We start from the raw sequence: 22833 nt of genomic DNA on the forward strand, positions 1-22833 counted from the left end.
TTCACATGAACCTTTATGTTCCAGATTCATTAAAATCGGAGACAAAGAATGTGAATATAATCCTAACTTCCGGCTCATCCTTCACACCAAGCTGGCCAATCCTCACTACCAGCCCGAGCTGCAGGCTCAGGCCACCCTGATCAACTTCACCGTGACCAGGGACGGCCTGGAGGACCAGCTGCTGGCTGCTGTGGTCAGCATGGAGAGGCCAGACCTGGAGCAGCTGAAGGTGCGTCCCACCAATGAAGGGAGGAAGAAAATGCTCTGCCACTACATCCTGCCACGCTCCTCACTCTGGGAGAGGTGTGGGAGGCTGTTTTTCCTGGAGCTGAGCAGTGTGGGCTTTGCTAGAGCCTGGAGGCGTGCCAACCTCATCTAGCCACCTTGAACACTACCAAGCTGGGAAATGGAGAAGAGAGAGTGCTAAAGAACAGAGAGGAGAAGACAGTTGGGAGAACAGACACTCTTATTGCCACGAGCGGGGCCTGGCACAGAGCTTCAAACATGCTCGGGCCAGCACATGAGGGCCTCTCATCATACATGTTCACATACCCATGTCCAGAACCAAGTGGGGTTCAGTTTTGCAAGGGCAATCGAAATGGGTCAACCACATTAGGATGGTGTCTTAGTCAGCTTGGGCTACCATCACAAAATGCCACAGGCTAAGTGGCTTAAACAACCGAAATTTATTTTCTCACAGTTCGGAAGCTGGAAGTCCAAGAGAGGGGGCCAGTGTGGTTGATTTCTGGTGAGACCTCTCTTCCTGGATTGTAGGCGGCCACCATCCCCCCCTGTGCTCACAGACGGCTTCTCTGTGAGTGCAGAGAGACAGAGCAAGCTCTCTGGTGTCTCTGCTTATAACGGCACTAATCCCATTGGACCAGGGCCCCACCCTCAAGATCTCATTTAACCTTAATCACCTCCTTAAAGGTCCATCTCTAATAGAGTCACAGGAGGGTTAAGACTTCAACATGGATTTTGGGGGGAGACACAGTTCCACAACAAGTAATGTCCCTTTTTTCCTCTCTTTAGACTTGATTAGATTATAAAATACAAGTCCAGAACTACAGTGCATGTGAGGTTGAGTTCAGGGCTCCCTGGGCCTCTGCTTCCGGCAAGCATTCATTTATTAAACTGTGGAGCACCAGCTCTGTAACAGGCAAGGTTGCAGGTGCTCTTGAGGCTTCAACAGTGAACACGGACAGCCATGTCCTTGCCCACAAGGAGCTTACAGTCTAGAGGAGGAACTCAGAAAATAAGAATGTAAACAAAAAAAAAGAATGTCATTTCAGATAGTGATAAAAATTTTGAGGAAAATAAAGCAGGGTGATATCAGAGAGGCAGGGGGCTAATTTAAACTGGGAAGGGCGTAAAAAGATTCTCTGAGGAGCTATCATTTGAGCTAGTTCTTAAATAATTTGAAAGCCTCTGGCACAGAGCACCCCCAGGAGAGAGAACAGTAGATCCTAGTCGTAGGCAGGATTGAGGTATGTGTTTTTAAGAAACAGAAGGTAGGCTGGGGTGGCTGTGGCTGGAGCCTCCAATGGCAAGATTGTTCTCTCCATGGATCCAAAAGCAATAATCTCAGGCTGTACAAGGGCAAAGAAGCTACAGCTGCCTGAAGTTACGTGTGCCCCCTCCCCGATAAAGAACGTGTATGGTACCTTAGGATATGGAGTCTAGCACTCAGGATGGGAAGATAAGGTGAGACCTGCTTGGATACCAGTGCCCGCTTCAGCCTCGAGGAGGGTTCCTGCGATGATCTGTCTCCACTGTGTAAGACAGTTTCTGTTGATTTCTTTTAAAGGTAGTCCATTGGAGAGCTATTCATTTAGGGGCAGTACTGTGGACAGAGAGGACCCTCCAGAGAACTAAAACTTGACCTCTAACTATTCACAGAAGTAGGTTCCATTCAGTGAACAGACTGTGTATCAGTGCTGTGCTAAGCATTGCATAACACTCCTATGAGTAGGGACTGGGGTTAACCCAGCTAAGGTTACTGAGGTATTAAGAGGGCAACATAGTCCAAGATCACACGACTAGTAAACGGTGTAGTTGGGATTCAGCTCAGCTGCTCATCTCATCTGCTCATGGCCTCAAGCACTCCGCTATTCTGCTTCCCCTGTCGCCCCTCTAAAGGAAGTAACTTGACTCCATGGCATTTAATTTATTCAGACCTACCCCAAGAGTAGGATGCTCTGGGCTTCTATACCTGACTCCCCCTTGCTTGATATTTGCAGTCGGATCTCACAAAACAGCAGAATGGGTTCAAGATCACCCTCAAAACATTAGAAGACAACCTGCTCTCTCGCCTCTCCTCAGCATCTGGCGACTTCCTGGGAGAAACGGCCTTGGTGGAGAACCTGGAGATCACCAAGCAGACCGCTGCGGAAGTTGAGAAAAAGGGAAGGCTCCCCTGGGCTGGGAGGCAGGGGCCCTCCTCCTAGGCCCTGAGTCCGACTTTTAGAAAAAAAAGAAGTCAGTAAAACAGGTGGCTTTTTCACCTTCCCCAGTTTCTTTTAGAAAATCAAGCTAGGCAGGATTCCTGAAATGACCACCTCACATCCCTCATTATGGAGTTCCCTCTTTCTGGAAAATGCTCTTGACAACTTTACTCTGAAATGTTTCATGAGCGCGTAAGTCTGTGGGGCCTCATATTCTGTGCAGGGAATGATAACTCAAACTTCATACCTCAGAGAGTGTGTGGAATTGCCGTGAAGCTAAAGAAGGGCATTGCTGTAAAAGTTGGCTGTTTCAGGCATGATTGCACCCTGGGAAAACCCACCAGCTTGTGAAAATCTCCCCAGGGGGATTCTAACGAGAGAAGTTCGACGACTTCCCAGGAAACTCAGCTCTCCAAAACCGTGTCATCCTGGGAAACGAGTTAGTAGGTAGCTTCCTTCCTTTACTTCACAATGTTTGGAAGACTTTTATTCCCCCTTGTGGGGACTGGAAGACATGACTTGACGAGGTCAAACTCCTCGCCCTTGCCCAGCAAGCTGCTGAACCTACACAGGCCCTTTCACATTCTCAGCCTGCTCTTGGATCAGAGGAGTAATTAAGATACTGGTTCTGAGCAGGATGAGCGTGTCGGTAACAGTGTCCAGGAACAGTATACCTTTGAGGGAATACACTTATTGTCAGATTATTGGGATTTCTCCAAACATGACAGACTTTGTTCTGGGTAAAGACAAGGTAGGAAAAATGAAAACTAACGATTGGCGGGGCAGATAAACCAGGTCATACCCACTCAGGGATAACAGAGAGCTAAGGTTGGGGTTGGGGGGTAAGAACCCAACTCACATAGGAAGAGGAGGTCAGAGATGGAATCTACTGTGTGGATCTCTTCTCCCTGTCTCTTTATCCCTCTTTCTTTATCTTTCTCTTTAAAGTCAATGAGCATTTATTGAGTGCCTGCTGTATGCCAAGTGTTGTATGGATCCATTTTCTTTTTGTCTTCTTTTTCTTTCTCATTCATTCATCCAATGAATACTTACTTGGAGGCTGCTCTATTCCAAATTCTGTGACAAAAATTTGGGGTACAACAATGAACTTGCCAGAATCCCAGGCTTCTAGGACCTGGTCCTCCAAGGAGGAAAGACAAATAAAGAGGCAATTACACTATGATGAGGCCTGTGGTAGAGGGACTACAGGGAGCTATGAACACACAGAGGAGAAGCACTCAGCCCCTGTTGGGTGAGAGGCTGTTTCTCTTTAGTGTAATCAGAACATAGAGAGATTATAGAGGCAGATGGAAGTAGTCACTGGAGATGAGGCATGAAAGGTAGGCTGTGTTTTCATTGCAAATGGCCTTGTAAACCATACTAAGAAGTTTGGGCTTTAGATGGGAGTTAGGGATCATAAAAGAATTCTTTTTTCCTTTTTAGACAAGAAAGTAACATGATCAGATCTGTGCTTTAGAAAGATCACTCCAGTTACAATCGGAGGAGAGACTTGGAATGCAGGAGGCATAGAAAAGTGTAGGAGATACAGTAATTCAGATTAGGGATGGTATCCTGAATTAATGTTGGCAGTGGTGGCACAAAGAAATGAGCAAATTCAAGAGCTATGGGCAAATTCAAGGAGGTAGAATTGAAAAATTTGTTAATTGGTTGGGGTATGATTATATGTGGATAAAAGTATAGTCAAGAAAATGTCCCAGGTTCCAAAGATAAACATCTAGATAGGTACTGGTGCCACTAACTGAAAGAAGAGAGCAGAAGTGGATTTGGGGATGAGAAGAAATGATGGTTTTAGTTTGTGTTGTGTTGAGTTTGGAATGCCTTTGGTCCCTTCACGTAAGAATGTCTCATAGGTTTTTGTATATATGAGCTTGGCCGGCAATAGAGTGCTGAGAGTCATCAGCAGTAAGTGATCATTGGAACTTTGGGACTGAATGAAGTCACCTAGGAGACATGTGTGCAATGGTAATACTGGGAGTAGAGCATTGAGGAATAATAATACATTTTTAGAGAAGTACAGAAGATGTAAAGCATGGAATAGAGCAGAGAGATGGGAGGAGAAGCAGGTAAATACAGTATTATGAAAGAAAATGTTTCAAGAGGAAGAGATGTCAATGGTATAGAATTATGCTGAGAACTCAAATAAGATATAGCTGAGACGTGTCCACTGAATTCTGCAAAAAAGAGTTATCAGTGATCTTGGAGAGAACAGCTTCAGTGAAGTAGTGGAAGTAGAAGCCAGACTTCATTAGAATGAGAGTAAATGAGGGGCCTACTCCGTGGCTGGGTGGTTATGTTCATGTGCTCCACTTCGGTGGCCCAAGGTTTCACTGGTTTGAATCCTGGGTGCAGACCTGGCACCGCTCATCAGGCCATGCTGAGGTGGTGTCCCACATAGCAGAACTAGAATGACCTACAACTAGAATATACAACTATGTACTGGGGGGCTTTGGAGAGAAGAAGAAGGAAAAAAAGAGGAAGATTGGCAAAAGATGTTAGCTCAGGGCCAATCGTTAAGAAAAAAAAAAGAATGAGAGTAAATGGGAGTTGAGAGAGGGGAAGTGAGTACAGACAACTCTTTAAAGAAGCCAAACTAAGAAATGGTAGAGAGAGAAAGGATTGTAACTTAAGGAGGACATAAGATCTGTAGAGACTTTCCCCTGAGATGGGAGAGACTGAGCATTCTAAGATCCTAGCTGGGGGTAGGAGGAGACATGGATTATAAAGGAAAAGGAGAAGTTGAGAAGAGTTGAATTTACAAGAATAAGAAGGAATGATTAATACAATGGGATACATAAGAAAGTTAGGGGAAATATAATTCAGGTCACAGAGGAAGAGCTTATCTTTAGAAAGATGAAGAGTTAGTTCCAATGTGATAAATGTGATAAGGGATAGGGGGCAAACATGAATCTAGAAATGGTTTGTGAGTCCATGTGGACAACTGGGGAAGGGGGGGATAATTAAGGAAATGGAAGGGAAGGCAGAAATTAAGGAAATCCCTTCCTGATGCTCTCTATATAATCTGTGAAAGCTTGAGTCAAGTTCAACTGCTGAGAATGAGGGAACAGTGGTAAGGTAGAGGGTTTGGGGGGAGGAGAAAAGGTTTATAATAGTTGTTGTGAGAAAGGAGAATGAAAGTTGACTTGGGACACACAGATTAATGGACTACATTAAGAACCCAGGGGAGCTTGAAGAGTGTGAATCTGTGATAACACCAGTCTGAGCAATTACGTGATTTTTGTTGTTTCACTCCCTTTTGAGAATCTTTGTCTTTTAACTACTGAATTTAACCAATTTACACTTATTAACGTTACTGATATAGTTTAATTTCTTTCTACTGTCTTCATTTGTGTTTTCTACTAATCATGCTTTTTGTTTCTTATTTCTCCTTTCTTGATTTTTTTATCCTTCTCTTTTATCCTTTGCTGATTTTAAAGTTATTTATTTTATTTTATGGATTAGGCTCCATTTTTTTGTTTATATGTGAAAAAATATATTTCATTTTATATATGACTTAATAACATATATGTATGTTGACTTAACAAAGTCTAAAATTAAGCAATATATCCAGCCTCTTCCAAAACAATATAAGGACTTTAGAATACTTTGATCATCCGCTCCCATCTTCTGTTACTGTTTTATAATATTTTACTTCAGCCTTGCTTTTACCAACTAATCCCAAACTGGTTGTGATATCTTTATAGTCTTTGTTATTTAAATTAGCTTTATATTTAAGAAATTATTTCATTTCATTTCAGATTCAGTTTTCTTCTAATTGAAGCAAACAATTATTTCTTCAAGGGCCTGGGGACAGTAAGCTTTCTTTGACCTTGACTACTTCTTCAAAGAAAGAGCTCTGATCTTTCAATAATTTTGGAAAATTCTTAACTATTATAGCTTCAAATATTGCCTCTCCTTCATTCTCTCTATTCTCTACTTATTTCTGTTAGATATATTTTGATTCTTCTCATTCTATCTGCCAAGTCTCATTATCTCTTTTACATATTTTCCATCTTTTTTTCTCTCTGAGCTGCTTTTGTAAAAGTTCCTCAGATCTATCGTCTAGTTTACTTATCCTCTTTTCAACTCTAGTCCATTGATTTAACCTGTGCACCGAATTTTTTATTTAAATAACAGTATTCTTGTTTTTAGAAGTTCTGATTAGTTCTTTTTCAGATAATATCTGTTCCTTTCTATAATATCCTGATTTTATGCTTTCCTCTATCTCTACTGCTTTTAAACAGAATTAGTTAATGGTGAGTTTTAGATTGTTCAGTCATCTTCAGCTCTTGGGATGCTAATCCTTCTGGGATTTTGGGGGGTGTGTGTGTGTGGGGGGGTCTTCTAATTGTCCCTTTTGGTAACACTTTCTCCTGAAGTTTGTAGTTGTTTATTGCAAGCTCATCTTCAGTAAGGATCATTGTTTCTTCCTATGAGACTCTCATGAATTATCAATAGTTTCACTCTATTCTGGAGCATAAGGCAGGCCATACTAGGGTTTGTATTTCGTGATATATCCTTATGGAATACCTTTCTCTGATGCTTAGGCCTCCTTTCTTATTTTTACCTCTGATAAGCAATTTGCTGAAAATAGAATATTGCGTTGAAAGAGATCTTCTTCGTGAATTAACATATTAACTACTTCATAAAAATTAAGAAAACGGAATTTTAGATTATGCTTCTTTACTGGATTCCCACTACCTGGAATTCTGGTTTATTTTCAGGTTGTATGTATATATTTGTGTTTTCATGAAATGTTCTTGTTAGAAACGGAGCTCAGGGGCTTACATGGCCCACATTGCCCAACTGGAGGCGCTGATACTTTCACCCTTGTGAAAGACTGGAAGTGTATCATCTCTTTTCTCATGGAGGCTCTGTTGAGGAATGCCACCATAGCTTGCCAGGCCCCAGCCGCTCTCCCCATCCTAATCCACCCTACCCCACACAGACACATGTTTACTTACACAGAGAGGCCAATCTGGTTGTCAGGAAGCCCTGGTTGGTTTGAACAATGGACCATTATTTATTTTTCTAACAGGTCCAGGAGGCCAAAGTGACTGAAGTGAAAATCAACGAGGCCCGAGAGCACTACCGGCCAGCAGCTGCGCGAGCCTCCCTGCTCTACTTCATCATGAATGACCTCAGCAAGATCCACCCGATGTACCGCTTTTCCCTCAAGGTGACACACTCCTGGAGTTTTTTGCATAATCATAATAAAGCATATTATATTTAATATAGCCAGTGCTACTCTCCATGAGAGCTTATCCGTGTGCTTCAGTAGCTATGGCAGATCTTTAAGGTCAAATCCAGGAGAGTAGCTACATTGCCTTCAGACCTGTATTACAGGCCTCATCTCTTTAATTGGTTCTTTCATGACTCATTGGTTACTTTGGCTGTAACGGGAGACACCACAGCGAGTCCCAGCCTCACTCATTCAGCAGGCACATCTGATATGGCAGGTACTGTGTTCACTGAATGTGTGGAAGAGGATACCAAGAAATACCAGAAGTGACCCCTGCCCCTAAATAGCTTAAAATATAATAGGGCCCATGAAATGTGCACGTCATTCATATTGGCTAAAGACCAAAGCAGGCAATAATAATAGACCAAACTTAAATTGCTTTTCTTATTGCCCTAATATTCCCAAAGCTACTGCTTTATGGCTGCTGAAATATTTCCAAAACCAAAGATGTTAGCAAACTGTAAGTGCTGACTAAACTCCTCTTGCTCAAGAAAAAATAAAGACCTATACATTTTAAGTTCGTCCTTGAAAGTATATCTTTCTCCCATAGGGCGTTCACCAAAAGACCACAATTGAAGAGGCATTAGAGGGTGGTGGAGCATTTCTGAACAACTTCTTTGGTTTACCAAGCAAACAGGGAGGACACACACACAAAGAGGGTGAGAGGAGAGCACATACACATGGACACACACACACGCACTCAGAGAACACCTCTCTTTCTGTGAAGCTGAACTACCACATGGAGGCCAAGGTGTGGGGAGGAAGGTGTGTGGCTGAGAAATCAGAAGGCCTCCAGTACCCGGGACTCATTTAATTGGAGATGGCATTTCACTATTTCCCAATTCTCTTCCCTCAACTCAGAGCCTCTACAAATTAAATGAACTGTGTTTGTAATATATTATGTTTTTAAAAGAAATTCAATACTCAGCCTTGTATTCAGGTCAAAGCAGCATATGAAAGCAGTATAAAGTTAGTCTGATAAGCCTCATAACTACAGGATCACCTCCCTTTCTCAAGAGTAGTTAACATCTACCGCCATGACTCTTTCTGAAAAAAAGAAAGCAAATGAAGCCAGTGGAAGTATGTGTTCAAAAGCATGTCATAAGTCGTTTTACAGCAGTAACGTCCTGATAGATGCTTCTTTTGTCATTGGAAGCACTATTTCTGGGGGGAGGGAGGCATTTTGGGTCCCTACGCCGTTATTAAGAATTGCCAAAGGCAACAGTTCATTGACCAGCGTGATCATTGGCAGCAGATTTAAATGCTTAATGAGAAGGAGCTGAAGTAAGTGTCTTCAAAATACCAAAACAACAGTACACTTAGAAGCCTCCTGTGATCTAGAGAAGAAGTAACCACTGAGTTTTCCTGGCCTTGACTTTGAGGTTGGATTTTCCAGTTCCTGTTCCAGGCGGAGAAAGGAGAGGCGTTCTCAGAATATGGAAACCACAGATGGGCCAATGGGGCAGGAGCCACTTATCCCAGTTTTCCAAAGTGTTTTGAGCAGGAATATATTAAACTGCGTGCATTTGCTTTTATACAAGCAAAGACTCTTCAAGAGCCAGCTTTGAATGAGCCTGGGGATTCATAACATGGTTAAGATAGAATTTAAGAGATTATAAAGTAATTTTTCTTCAAAACTCAGCCAAAGGCTAGGAGAGTGTTAATGAGACACACTCACAGGGTGCCAGGGTGTCCCTAGTGAGAAGACACCTCACTGGGGTTTCCTGCAGACTGATGGAAGGCCCAGCTCCTTCTGATGTGTGCACTGTGTGGAGGTGCCGCTTGGAGAAATAAGGTTTCTCAGAGAGATGGGAAAGGGGAGGTTCGGACAGGCAGAAGCAAATAGAACATAGAGCACTGGCCTCCAACTGGATGCCAAAAGGGCCTGTTGACCTGTTTTCTTTGGTCCTCGGAGGGCTTTTCAAATACTTTCTTTGGTTACAAACATTTAAAAACAAGGAGGTTTCACACAAATCTCTATTTCTGGCTTCTCACAAAAGTTTGGAAGATCTGGCAGCACTGAGCGCACATTCCACGTGGCATAAATTCGTTGTAGCTGAGGGATGGCTGCTCCCTAGATGGGCACGTGTCCTCCACGTTGCCACAATCACTGCCTCCTCCCTATTTGGTTTTACACACGTAGCCCCCCAAGGCATTCGAATTTGACATCCTTAATCTATCACATTCCTCCAGCTTTGCCTAAACTCTTTCTGGCATTAACAAGACATAGTCATTCATTTAACAAATGTAGTCAGTGCCTATTATACGGGAAAAGCTCGGCTGGATGCTGGGGAAGGTAAGAAAGTTAGTAAAGCCTGGCCCCCACCCTCAGAGTGGTCATAATCTCGTATAAATGAAAAAGTTAAAAATATCTAAGATATAAGGCAATAGATAAGGGCCCTAAAAAAGCCCAAGAGTAGTTAGAGCCAGCAATAAGACTGTGTGGGCGGGAGAAGAGACCTTCTGGAGGAAGCCAATAGAAGCCGAGATCAGGCCAGCGCCAGGGCTGTTCAGACACCGGAAGGAAGAGGAAGGTCCTTTTTAGGATGAAAGGAAAAGAGAGCCAAAATTAGTTTAGAATAAAGAAAATACTAAATGTATCTAGTCTTTAAAATTTTCTTTAGATCTTTTCCTGAACTGTGAATCACTGTGTTTAAACTTAGTAACTAGAGATTTCCTGCTCACTGTCATTTTGATAAAACTACAGTTTTAGAGGGGCTGGCCCCATGGCCGAGTGGTTAAGTTCGCGCGCTCCGCTGCAGGCGGCCCAGTGTTTCGTTAGTTCGAATCCTGGGCTCGGACATGGCACTGCTCGTCAGACCACGCTGAGGCAGCGTCCCACATGCCACAACTAGAAGAACCCACAACGAAGAATACACAACTATGTACCGGGGGGCTTTGGGGAGAAAAAGGAAAAAATAAAATCTTTAAAAAAAAAAAAAACTACAGTTTTAGAGAAAGGCCGTAGTAACCATAGAGAACAGGTCTCTATGGACGTGTTCTGCAAACGGAAGCTTCTCAAATCGCTCGGTGTGGGGTGGGGGTCGTTATCAGCCCCTGAGGAGCTATTATTCCAACCTAAAACCTACCAAGTGAGGGAAAACATCACAAGGGGTTGGGTTGAAGGTGGTCAGAAGATTTTGTTAGGATCATCAAAAGTAAATGAAGAAGAAAGGCTGCCAAGTCTTCATTAACAAGAAATACCGTGTAACTATGAAACAGGAATTCACATTTTTCCCCCATTTTGCAAATAAGGAAATAATGAGACTCAAGTTTTATATGGTTTCCACTGAAGTTCAAATACCTGGCTTTAGAAAGACCTAATTTTTCTTTTCCTCCTTGAAGCCACAAAAGAAAAATAGAGAAAAGACTAGAAATCTGCATAGCCAATAATTGAAAAAGTCCAATCATATCTTGATTTTTATTTTCTTTAGGGATTCATCTATTCATATCACATTCAAAATGCAGCATTCCTAATATTTATTCTTATAGTCTATATCTAAATTTAAAACAACGGAAAGTTGATTCATGTGATTTTTATCTCATATTATAGTGTTCACAAGATGTAACCAAAGCAGGCTGTGCTCCTACCATTGCAAGAAAAGTGCCTGAGAAAAAAGGGCACATAAGAGGACCCATCAAATGACTGCAGAGTTAATAGGAAGAAAAACAAAGAACACAGGAGATTCTGATCATTACCAAAAGGAAAAATAATTAATTAAAAACATTCTGGGGGCCTGTTATGTACAAGGATCTCTTTCGGACAACAAAGTTGTGCAACATTGGTTCTACCATCAAGAATTTTATAATCTAGTGGATAGAACCAGTAATCCCAGGTGGTTATTGTTGACTGTGCTTATTTTTTATTCAGACCGTTATCCAACAAAACTTATTGGACTTAATGTAATTATTTGGGCTACTGGACTTTATTTTTCCTGGTCAAAACTGTAGGTTCTTGTCTGTATGCTTCATAGGCTTCCCCACTTCATGACAACGTAATAATTCATATGAGCAAACTAAGAAAAGAGCCAATAGCATGTTTTTTGTTGCCGCTGTCCCTTCTTGGTAGGATACTGGGAAAATACTTCTGTGGCCTGTAAATTATAATATTCTTCACAGTTAAGACTACCAGCTATACACAGAGAGCTGTGTAAATTATCAGTGTCCTACCTTCTGCCCCCAGGCCTTCAGTATCGTCTTCCAGAAAGCTGTGGAGAAGGCTGCTCCTGATGAGAGCCTCAAGGAACGGGTAACCAATCTAATAGACAGCATCACCTTCTCTGTGTACCAGTACACCACCCGCGGGCTCTTTGAGTGTGACAAGCTGACCTACCTTGCCCAGCTCACCTTTCAGGTAAAAGTGGATTGAAGAAGTTTCCAGAAAGCAGGTCACTTCCTAGTGCCCAACCAGCAGGTGCAAAGAAACTTTCCTCTTTTAACATCACTTCCTATAGTATGTGCAGACTATTGATCTCTAGGCAGAGGTGTCAGACAAGAAGGTCCAAGATGGCGCATGCATGCTGCACCCCCCCACCACCACCACCACCATTGTCCTACTCAAAGCAAACATGTTTAATCAATCATTTTACTTTCTTGTTGGCCCAGGATGATCTAAGATCTTCAACATAGCCCTCCAAAAGCCACTACGAATCAATCAAAACTGGCACTGAAGATGAAACTGGATGCCATACCACTAGCTAGATACTTTCTGAGATGCTGTAAGAGCTTTGTTAGAGAATCACTCATTATTTATTTACCTTTAGGGTTGCAAGTTTAACATCCCAACCCTCCCCTGGAATGAGAAATTGAGCATGTCTTCCTATGGCCGTAGCAGCCTTACCCTTAAGAAAGTCCTTAAGAACTCTGATTCCCAAGGGTTTGGGAGCATCAGGGACCTCCAGCATTAATAAGAAACCTTCATCTTCCACTTATTCTCAACATCGAAAAATCGTGACACTTTATTTCCTGGCATTTATCCCTCTAATCTTTGAAGATTGGAAAAATTTTTTGCCATATGTAAACTGGGAGCACAGACTAGATTATCGTGAAGGCCTCTTCCAATTCTAAAAGTCAGACATTCTGTGATCACTTCTGTGCTGTTTGCACGTTCCAGAGCCAGAATTCCTGGGGGAGTGTTAGTGAGGCTTCCCTCTCACCCTCTGTCCCCACTCCAGCCTGGATGACAGCTTGGCCTTCATGAAAAGAGCTGGGGCCCCAGCATAGGCTAACTTCCCTCCTGCCACTCATTTCCCCCAGACCCCAAGGAAGCTCCACCCCTAGCTTTCACTCTTCTCTCCTCATAAATATTTCAACCTCATTTTACAAGGGCTTCTCCGTGTCATCTGCTATTTCTAGGCTGTTTTCTCCTTAAAGACCTTTTCCTCAAATTGACCAAATTATTTTTTCTTAGTGAGCATTCCCATCTATAACATCTCAGCAGAGAACACCGTTTGACGTGGAGAGAACAATTTCCGAGCACCTCTCAGTGTGGATCCTTAGCTCCAACCACGCCAAATGCTTTACCCACCCCTGCACACACCTCACAGATTCCCCTTCCCAGAGCCTGCTCTTCGCATCGCCCTGTCCCTGGAAAGCCTTCCCCTCCTGTCTAAATATTCTCATCTCTTAGCTTCTCCAAGACCCAATTCAAGCCACTCACAGAAAGGTTAGTCAAATTAAACCCCCCGACGCTGCTTGCCGGTCACTCCCCTATTCTGGAACCCCGTCAGCATTATTGATTCACACATGCACGTCTATTTTGCATATATTCATATATTACTTTGACACTCTCCTCAAATCGTGTCATTTGTATGTGTCATCTTCTCAATTAGATTGCAGAAATGCACTCTATGGCATTTATGATTGATTACATAAAATGTTTACGAACCAAGATATATAGACACTCCTGATGCGCATTTAAGTCATGCTGATATTTGGGCTGAAAATAGATGACCCCACATTAATTTGCACAGATATACACTTTCTTCCACTGCACCCTTTTTCAACAACCAAAGAAGGGCAAGCTTCAGTGTTAGAAGCAGCCATAATTATCCTAAATGACAGCCCAAAGATCTCCGGGACCCTGTGGCTACCACCCGCTAAAGCCGCACAGTGTTGTTGTCCTTTCGCACTGCAGGTTCTGCTGATGAACCAGGAGGTTGGCGCAGCAGAGTTGGACTTCCTGCTGCAGTCTCCGGTGCAGACAGGCGTCACCAGTCCCGTGGAGTTCCTCTCCCATCAGGCCTGGGGTGGCGTCAAGGTCAGTATTGGCCCCTAGAAAAAAAGGCAAGTTCTCATCTCTCGAGAGATTTTCCCTGACCCTTGTCCCCATGAAGTCAGCGGGGCTCTCTTTTGGGGTTCAAGGAGCAGGTGCATGCTGGTGTGAGGGCTCTGCCTCTGGGGTGTGAGGGAACAGTAAGATCCTGCGAGCTTCTCCGACTCCACTGAGCTCCTTTCAGCTACCAGAGCTCAGGACTGGAATATGGTCTCCTCTGTGAGGCCCTGGTGCTGGCGTGGAGGTGCTGCCACAGCACGTCCATGAAAGGACAGATGCTGGCTCTCTGTCAGGCCTCTCCATGTGACTCCTAACTCAGACGCAAAGCAGGGGATGCATTCCCGCCTGGGATTCTCAGTGGTTAATGACAGCTCACATTCATCGAGCACCTCAGAAATGCATTGCCCTGTTGCAGTCCCACGTTCACCTGGGCAATGGGTATTATTTGTTCCCATTTAACATATGAGGACACTGAGGTCACACAAGTTTTTTGTTTTGAGATAATGTAGATTCACGTGCAATGATAAGAAATAATAGAGAGATCCCTTGTACCCTGTGTCCCCCAGTGGTAACATCTTGCATTCCTGTAGTATAATATCACATCCGGGAAATTGACGTTGATACAATCCACTACTCTTATTCTGATTTCACCAGTTTTTCATGCACTTGTGTGTGTGTGTCTGTGTGTGTGCGCAAACATGCATATGTATGTAGTTAACTTATCATGTGTAAAGGTTCATGTAATCACCACCCCAGTGAAGATAGAGAAAATTCCATCACTACAGGGATCCTTCATGTTCCCTTTATAACCACAACAACGTCCTCCTTCCTCTAATTCCTAATGCCTGGCAGCCATTAACCTGTTCTCCATTTCTATAATTTTGTCATTCCCAGGATGTTATATAGATGGAATCATACGGTATGTAACCTTTGGGGACTGGCTTGTTCAGGCAGCATAATTCCCTTGAGATTCATCCAAGTTGATTTGCTTTATAGCAAAAGCCCAGAACTGAATATTAATGTGCGTGCTGTCCTCTTCAAAGGAGGCATCCTAGGAAATTCGAGGCTAATTCCACTCATGCTGCCATTACCCAAAGTTTTTTCTAACTTCTTTTTCAGAGTTTGTAGCTCCTCTTTTAATTATCTTTAGGGCTGTGTATAAATCATACAAATTTCTTCTGTACAGGACCACATAGTAAATATTTAGGCTTTGAGAGCCAGATTCTGTCACAGCTACTGAACTCTGCCAAAGTCACACACAACGTGTAAGCGAAAGGAAATGGCTGAGTTCCAATAAAACTTTATTTGCAAAGACAGGTGGTGAGCAGATTGGGCCTGCCAGCTGTAGTTTGCTGATCCCTGACCTTAATAATAATCCCTGACTCCTATTTATTAACTTCATGCCAATCTGGCAAATGAGAAATATATTGGGAAAGAAACAAGGAAGAACTCCATTCACCAACCAAAATCACAAAGTTCCAAATGCCTAAGAATAATTATAATAAAAGCAGGGCATATGTGTGGAGAACTGTCAGCTTTCCAGGCTACCAAAGACGTGAACGGGTAGACACGCTCTAGAGCAGCACTGTCCAAAAGAAATATAATGCATGTCACAAATGGAATTTGGAATTTTCTAGTAGTCACATTAAAAAATGCAAAAAAGAAATGAATGAAATTAATTTTAATAATATATTTTCTTTAACCCAATGTAGCCAAAATATTATCATTTTAATATGTAATTGTTATAAAAAATTATTAATGAGATATTTTATATTTTTGTAGTAAATCTTTGAATGCTGGTGTGTATTGTTTACACTTAAAACTCTCTCAATTCAGGTACTAAATTTTCATGAGAAATACTTGATATGTATTTAGATTTCATAAAATTTAGAGTTCAAACAGTTGATTTACATACCCAAGTTGTTCCAAACATACTTAAAAGTTTTCTAATTACTAAAGCAAGTTCCAATTTCTAAACCTAAATTTAAAAATAATTAAAATTCAATACAATTAAAAATTCAGTTCTTCAGTCACATTAGTCACATTTCATGTGCTCAATACTCACATATGGCCGGGGGCAGACTTGTTGGACAGTATGGCCTAGAGCTTGAGAATAATGACTCACAGTTTGACGCTCTTATGGAAATAAATTCTGGAAAGCCGTTCTGAACGAGCCCATTTGCAGAACTAGAACAGCAACAGAGATGGACTAGTTACCACAGGCTCTGGAGTCAGACCTTCCTGGATTCAAGGTCACGTTTGAGTGAGTTTGGCCTCCGGCATTTTATCTAATTCTTCTGAACCTTTGTTTCCTTATCTGCAAAATGGCCGTCATCATACCTCCCTCACAGGGTTATGTCAAACACATGTTCAGGAAGTGGAAGCTGGTTATGGTTACGCTTATGGTTGTGGTTATAGCTGTTGTATTTGCTTCCTTGAGCTGCCATAACAAAGTACCACAAGCTGTGTGGCTTAAAACAACAGGAACTTATTCTCTCCCAGTTCTGGAGGCCAGAGGTCTGACAGCAAGGTGTCCGCAGGGACATGCTCCCTCCAAAGCCTTAGGGGAGGATCCTTCATTGCCTCTTCCAGCCTCAGGCAGCCCCAGGCATTCCTTGGTTTGTGGCAGCATCACTCCAATCTCTGCCTCTGTCTCCACGGGGGTCTTCACATGGCTGTGTTGCCTCTTTGTGTCTTTGTGTCTCTTCTTCTTTTCTTATAAGAGCACCAGCCATAATGGATTAAGGTCCACCCTAGTGACCTCATCTTACCTTGATTACATCTGCAAAGACCCTATTTCCAAATGTAAGGTCACATTCATGAGTCTGGGAAATTAGTTCTTCAACATATCTTTTTCAGAGGACACAATTCCCCCCATAAATAGTGATGATTATTACCCAGCAATAAGGTGTATACATGCTGTGGTTGATGTGGGTTGTGCCTGTAGAATTTGTCCATAGAAGGAAAACCTTGGAGGAATTTTGAGTTGTCCAGTTGGGCCAAATGCAGTTCCTGTCTCTATATTATCCTACAAAACCCTCTGCAGCAAGAGTCGTAAAGAATGAGTGACTCAAAAGCTCTCTTTCCTGCTTTCATTTTACGGAGCTCAACTCAAAAGCTACTGTGTAATTTAGTTTCATTCTTCTTTTCACAGAATGGGTTGTTTGCTTTACTTTGCTCACTTTGCTTTTTTGTTTTGTTTCGTGGGCTAAGCTCATCTGGCTGTTCAAAGGCCTTTGCAAATGAGGGAAGCTTTATCTCTCTCTCTGAGGTTTGTTACGTGGAGCAGCAAAGTCCAGCCCCATCAAACTCCAGCACGGTACAGGCTGTGAGCAGGTGAAACACAATGCGCTGTGTAGTGCACGTCTTGAAGCCTTTGATGAAGCCTGTTTTTAAGTGTTCTGTTGGATTTTAGCCTAAAGAAACAAAATAAATATAATTGAATAGGACATGATAAAAAAATTTTTTTAAACATTCCATTTGATGAGGAAGGTTGATTGCCTTGTTTCCCCAGAAGAACTAATAAGCAGGTAATGAATGAAATCTTTGTGATAAAACACTGCTTTTATTATTATCTTTTGTAAGGATTTTGTAAGTCTCATCAAATGCTGAGCTTGAAGGTAATGGGCAAGTTCTGTTCTCCTTTATAAAATCTCCTCCGCGATGCTCGCCTTCGTTAGCCTTTGAAAAGGCCCCGCACCACCACTCTGGGTACCAATTCAGCACAGTCGTATTTTGCTACACAGTCCAATGTAATTAGGTTAATTAGTCATCTCCATTTAGCTTATTAGAAGGCTAGAAATCCCTTTTCCTCATTTGGAACATTAAATGTTGCAACTGTGTTCAATCCAGAGCTTCAAGAAAAGTGTGTTTCAGATCCAGTCATGGCAGCTGGGAGCGCTGATCACAGCGGAATTTGCTCAGTTTTGTGGTGACACCAGAGGGGATAATGGGACTGCAGAAGGGTTAACGGTGGTGCAACCTGGGAAGAGGGCTGACGTGGTTGCCTGAAAGAAGACCAAGGTTAATTCCTCAGCCCAGAGAGAAATAACCACAGCTGCTGCAGCTTTCCACAGCCTGTCAAGAGCCCGCCTGCGGGCTGCCCAGGTGTCAGACTTTATTAATTGAGCACTTCCTCCGTGCCAAGCGGCCTGCTAGGCCTGAGGCACACAAAGATGCCTAAGTTCTTGCCTGCAGGAAACTCACCATCTTGTGGGAGTAACAGACGAGCAAACCAGCAATTGCAATTCAATAACTATAGGAGCCCAGAGAAAGCACAGGGAGGGCTTCATGTCTTCAGAGCACTTACATCTGCGTTAGATATGAGCTATGCAGACGACCATGACTTGCCCTCATTCTCCAAATGAGAAAATCAAAGCCTGCAAAGGTTTAAAAACAGGCTCCTAAGCCATAAGAGGTGGCACTGGGACGTGAACTCCTGGCGCCTCCTCCACCATCCTACACACCGCTCCACACCACTTCTCAGCATGAATGAGGGTGCGTTTTTCCAGGTGAAGCTGGGAAACCACAGAGGCCATGTCAAAGGGCGTGTGAAGACAGGATGTGTGTTCATCCACACAAGAGAAGAGCCTAGGCAAGCCCAGGTCAAGTGTGTATGTCCCTCTCCAGCTTTACCTTCTCCTTGTCACCTATTAGACATCCCTACTGCAGTCACACTGCTTTCTACCACGGCCCACACTCTCCGCTCCCCAGGCTTCGGCTCTTGTTGATCCTTCCCCATAAAATGCCCTTCCCTTCTCTTGACCTCTATCTCTGCCCAACAGAATTCTACTTACCTCCTAAGCCCTCCCTCGTCTCCTCTTTCTCTTTAGCGTAGGATCCTGAGCTTCTTGAAGGTATGTGTCTTTTTTTGTTCACCCTTGTATTCCCAGGTACCTGGCATGCAGTAGGCATTCAATAAGTATCAAATGAATGGATGAATTTAAATTACAAAATGTATGCGTTCCTTAAAATTCTTAGCATTGTGGTTGGTGCTTGGACACAGTTTGGCTTTTAATCTCATGGGAGAGATGAGATGTACAAGCAGAGTTGAGTAAGAATGGAAAATATCTGCAGGTGGCTAAGTGTCTAAGTGAGTGATGCCCATGAGGGCACACTGAAGAAACAGGATGGAGCCCCACCCAGAATTTGGTTCTGATGTCAAGACTGATGATGCCACACACATACAGAAGAGGGTATGAAAAAGTTTGTTGCTCACATAATGAGACTTTCTAGGAGAGCAGGGGAGCTCCCAAGCAGTCTGAAAATGGCTTGGGACAGCTAGGAAAGGAGTATAGGGGAGGAAACAAATCCTCTACTCTCTGGGTCCTTCTGGCTGGGCTACAAATTAAATTGACATGAGACAGAATAACAGGAGAAAATCAAACAAAGCTTTATAACATGCATACATGGGAGACACAGAAAGACTGAGCCACTCGCCAAAATGTCCAAGCTGCCAGATTAAATATTGTCTTCAGCTAAAGGCAAAGGAGGGTGTTGGGGTAGTGGTTTGGGTCTTCAAAGGGGAGGAAGGCAATTCATGTGGAAATGCAAAAGAAAATGTTTGGTAAACAAAACTTTGACAAGAGTAGGCTTAGCAAGGACCCTCACTGGATACCTAGAGTTATCTATGGTGATGGCCTGTCCTGGGGACAGAACTTCTATCTTAAATTGTTTTATACAGTTAGGGGGAAGGTCAAAGTCTCTTTCAGAGTCTTTTGTTCTTAAAAATAATAATGCCAAAGAGACACATTTTGAGGTGGCCAATTCTGATCCCCTGCTGGAGACTACCTTGGAGTTTTTATGATAGTTAGAGTGAGGCCAGGGTGAGAGTTCCTGTGCACGGGCAAGGCCTTGCATGGTACAACTTCCTTCCAGCACGATAGGAGGGAGAACCTAAGCTTGCTTATCAGCCTTCCCAGATGTGGAGCCGAAGAGGAAGAGGGAGAGATAAGACTTAAAAGCTATCAGTAGTCAAACATCTAAAAATTAAGTCAGTCTCTTTCTTAAAGATAGCAACTCTGTGAGTAGTTCTAAGTGGTCCTCAAAAGAAGCGTGAGAGGGCTATGTGTTCTAGGTTAGAGAAGATGAACGTGCAAGAAGTTGCTGATTTTGAACTGAACCTTAGCAAATAATAGTCATGACCAGCACAAGAAAAGGAAGAAAAGGAAGAAGTAGAATTTGGTAGAGAAGGGGCCAGCCCAGTGGCCAAGAGGTTGAGTTCACATGCTCCGCTTCAGTGGCCCAGGGTTTCGCCAGTTTGGATCCTGGGCGCGGACATGGCACCACTCATCAAGCCATGCTGGGGCAGCATCCCACATGCCACAACTGGAAATGACCCACAGCTAAAAATACACAACTATGTACCAAGGGGCTTTGGGGAGAAAAAGGAAAGATGAAATCTTTAAAAAAAAAAAAAAAAAGGAATTTGGGAGAGAAGCAAACAGGCCTTCTCACATGGTGAAAGTGGTGTGCACAAGGAATTGAGTAGGGAATGAGTCTGGCACATTTCCGAGGTTGGGAGCAGGCATGCTTGGACAGAGTAGGAGGGAAGTAGGCTACCCACCTAACTGAGTAGATTGGAGAGAAGCAGTAAATGAAGAGATCTGGTTACCAAGTTACACATTTGGACTTAATTCTTTTTTTTAATGAACTTACTTATTCTCATTTATTTTTTAAAATTTTTTGTCATTAATGTTTTTTAATTTAAATTTTACATTATATAAATTTCAGCTGTACATCATTATATATTTTGATTTCTGTGTAGACTACATCATGTTCACCACCCAAAGACTAATGACAATCTATCCCTACACACATGTGCCTAATCACCCCTTTCCCCCTTCCCCCTCTCCCCTTCCCCTCTGGTGACCACCAATCCAATCTCTGTCTCTATGTGTTTGTCTGTCATTGTTTTTATGTCCTGCTTATGAGTGAGATCATACAGTATGTGACTTTCTCCATCTGACTTATTCCACTTAGCATAGTATCCTCAAGGTCCATCCATGTTGTCACAAATGGCCAGATTTCATTGTTTCTTATAGCTAAGTAGTATTCCATTGTCTATATATACCTCATCTTCTTTATCCATTTGTCCCTTGATGGGCACCTAGGTTGCTTCCAAGTCTTGGCTATTGTGAATAATGCTGCGATGAACATAAGGGTGTATGTATTTTTATGCCTTTGCGTTATCAAGTTCTTTGGATAAATACCCAGCAGTGGGATATCTGGATCATATGGTAGTTCTATTCTTAATCTTTTGAGGAATCTCTATACTGTTTTCCATAGTGGCTGCACCAGTTTGCATTCTCACCAGCACTGTATGAGAGTTCCCTTCTCTCCACATCCTCTCCAACACCTAGTGTTTCCTGTCTTGTTAATTATAGCCATTCTGACGGACTTAATCCTCATGGAAACAGGCAACTCATGGAAATTTTAGAGTTGGCATTAACACAAACTCAGTGATTCTGGAAACATTTTGAGAGAAGAATTAATGGGAGTTGCTGGCAGAGTATGAGGATGAAAGGGAGGAGTCAGAGACTTAAAGTGTCCGGCTCTCCATGACCAGAAAAATCATGGCATCCCTTCTGGTCCCTTTCTCCACATAATACCCTGTAGGCAGGTGCTGCTCAGTCTGTGCTACTAATAATAACTCAAACACTTTGTTTGCTAAACCCTGCATATTATTGGGGCAATTTGCTGAAGGTGAGATGATCAAAATCCTTCCTCTTCCTTGAGTTTACCTGGGGGCAGATCCAAGGCTCGAGATAAGAGTATAAATGAGACAGAATTCTGTCTATCATATCATCTTGTCCTTCGACCCCCCCAACGCAAGGTGAATGACAGCTTTCTGGAGAAACCGCATTTTAGAGCAAGATTCTCCGAAATTTTCCAGGCACTTTCATCGATGGAAGAATTCTATAATCTGGATCGGGACATTGAGGGATCTGCCAAGAGCTGGAAGAAGTTTGTGGAATCAGAATATCCTGAGAAGGAGAAGTTCCCACAGGAGTGGAAGAACAAGACAGCCCTGCAGCGCCTCTGCATGATGAGAGCCATGCGGCCTGACCGGATGACCTACGCCATGCGGTAGGGAACAGGGGATGGCGGGGAGGCCCAGCACAGGCGTAGGGCAATCTCAGCAGAGCCGAGCACAAAGGTCTCGTGTTTATAGCAGTAGGAGGCTTTGCACCAACATCCAAAATCCCATGAGAACTGTTGCTCTGTTTTGCTGTGTATTTTCTTAACATCGAAGTGGACAGTTTGGAAAGATGTACTCAGCAGTATCAGCATTGAGAAGAATTCTGGTCACCTCTAATGTGGTAGGAGATGATAGGATCCAGAGAACAGAGGGAAGGATCATCCTTAACAGGAACAACATCTCTTTTATCACAAGGAAGGAAGAGAAAGAGGAGTATAGCTGTAGTGAAAGTGGTAGAAAGATGACAGGAAATTGAGCAGGATTTTGTCTGAGGATTTCTAGTTTCTCTGAGAAGGAAGAAGCAAGATCATCAGTGAAGTTTGTGTGAAAGGGGAGGTGGCAGGGTTAGAGATGTGAGGAGATTGCGGAAAGTTGGAAATAGGATCTGTGAAAAATGGGAGAGGAGGCTGACCAGGGAAACTCAAAGAATTCCAAGCAGCATTGAGGGCTCACCTAGTTAAGATCCTGCATTTGTATTGGTGCCAGTCTTCACCACTGGATGATTTTCTATAGCAGCATCCAACAGCCGAGGGGTAGACTCAGAGTTATGTTGATCCAGAGCATGCGTCATTACAAGTTGGTGTGTCAGAACAAGAGTTAGGCAAGGGAGGTGAGGATATTGGCAAGAGAATGATTGGAAGGCATAGGTCATACT

General features: G+C 43.0%; 1 protein-coding gene across 12 annotated transcripts in view; it reads left to right on the forward strand.

Moving 5' to 3' along the window:
* Nucleotides 1-22833, forward strand: part of DNAH9 (dynein axonemal heavy chain 9) — a 313704-nt gene that overhangs the window by 238307 nt on the left and 52564 nt on the right. For 11 of the 12 annotated variants that reach the window (XR_011523200.1, XR_011523198.1, XR_011523197.1 and 8 more), the window contains 6 exons: nt 25-229; nt 2241-2403; nt 7499-7641; nt 11888-12058; nt 13841-13963; nt 21873-22066. Coding sequence is in view for 8 of the 12 variants with exons in the window: in XM_070561099.1 (XP_070417200.1) it covers nt 25-229; nt 2241-2403; nt 7499-7641; nt 11888-12058; nt 13841-13963; nt 21873-22066 (999 nt within the window). In the remaining 4 variants the exon portion in view is untranslated. Of the gene's footprint in view, nt 1-24; nt 230-2240; nt 2637-7498; nt 7642-11887; nt 12059-13840; nt 13964-21872; nt 22067-22833 lie in introns of all 12 variants that reach the window. The other variant, XM_070561101.1, reaches the window with a different exon arrangement.

This window comes from Equus przewalskii, chromosome 10, assembly GCF_037783145.1.
Source record: "Equus przewalskii isolate Varuska chromosome 10, EquPr2, whole genome shotgun sequence".
Taxonomy (NCBI): domain Eukaryota; kingdom Metazoa; phylum Chordata; class Mammalia; order Perissodactyla; family Equidae; genus Equus; species Equus przewalskii.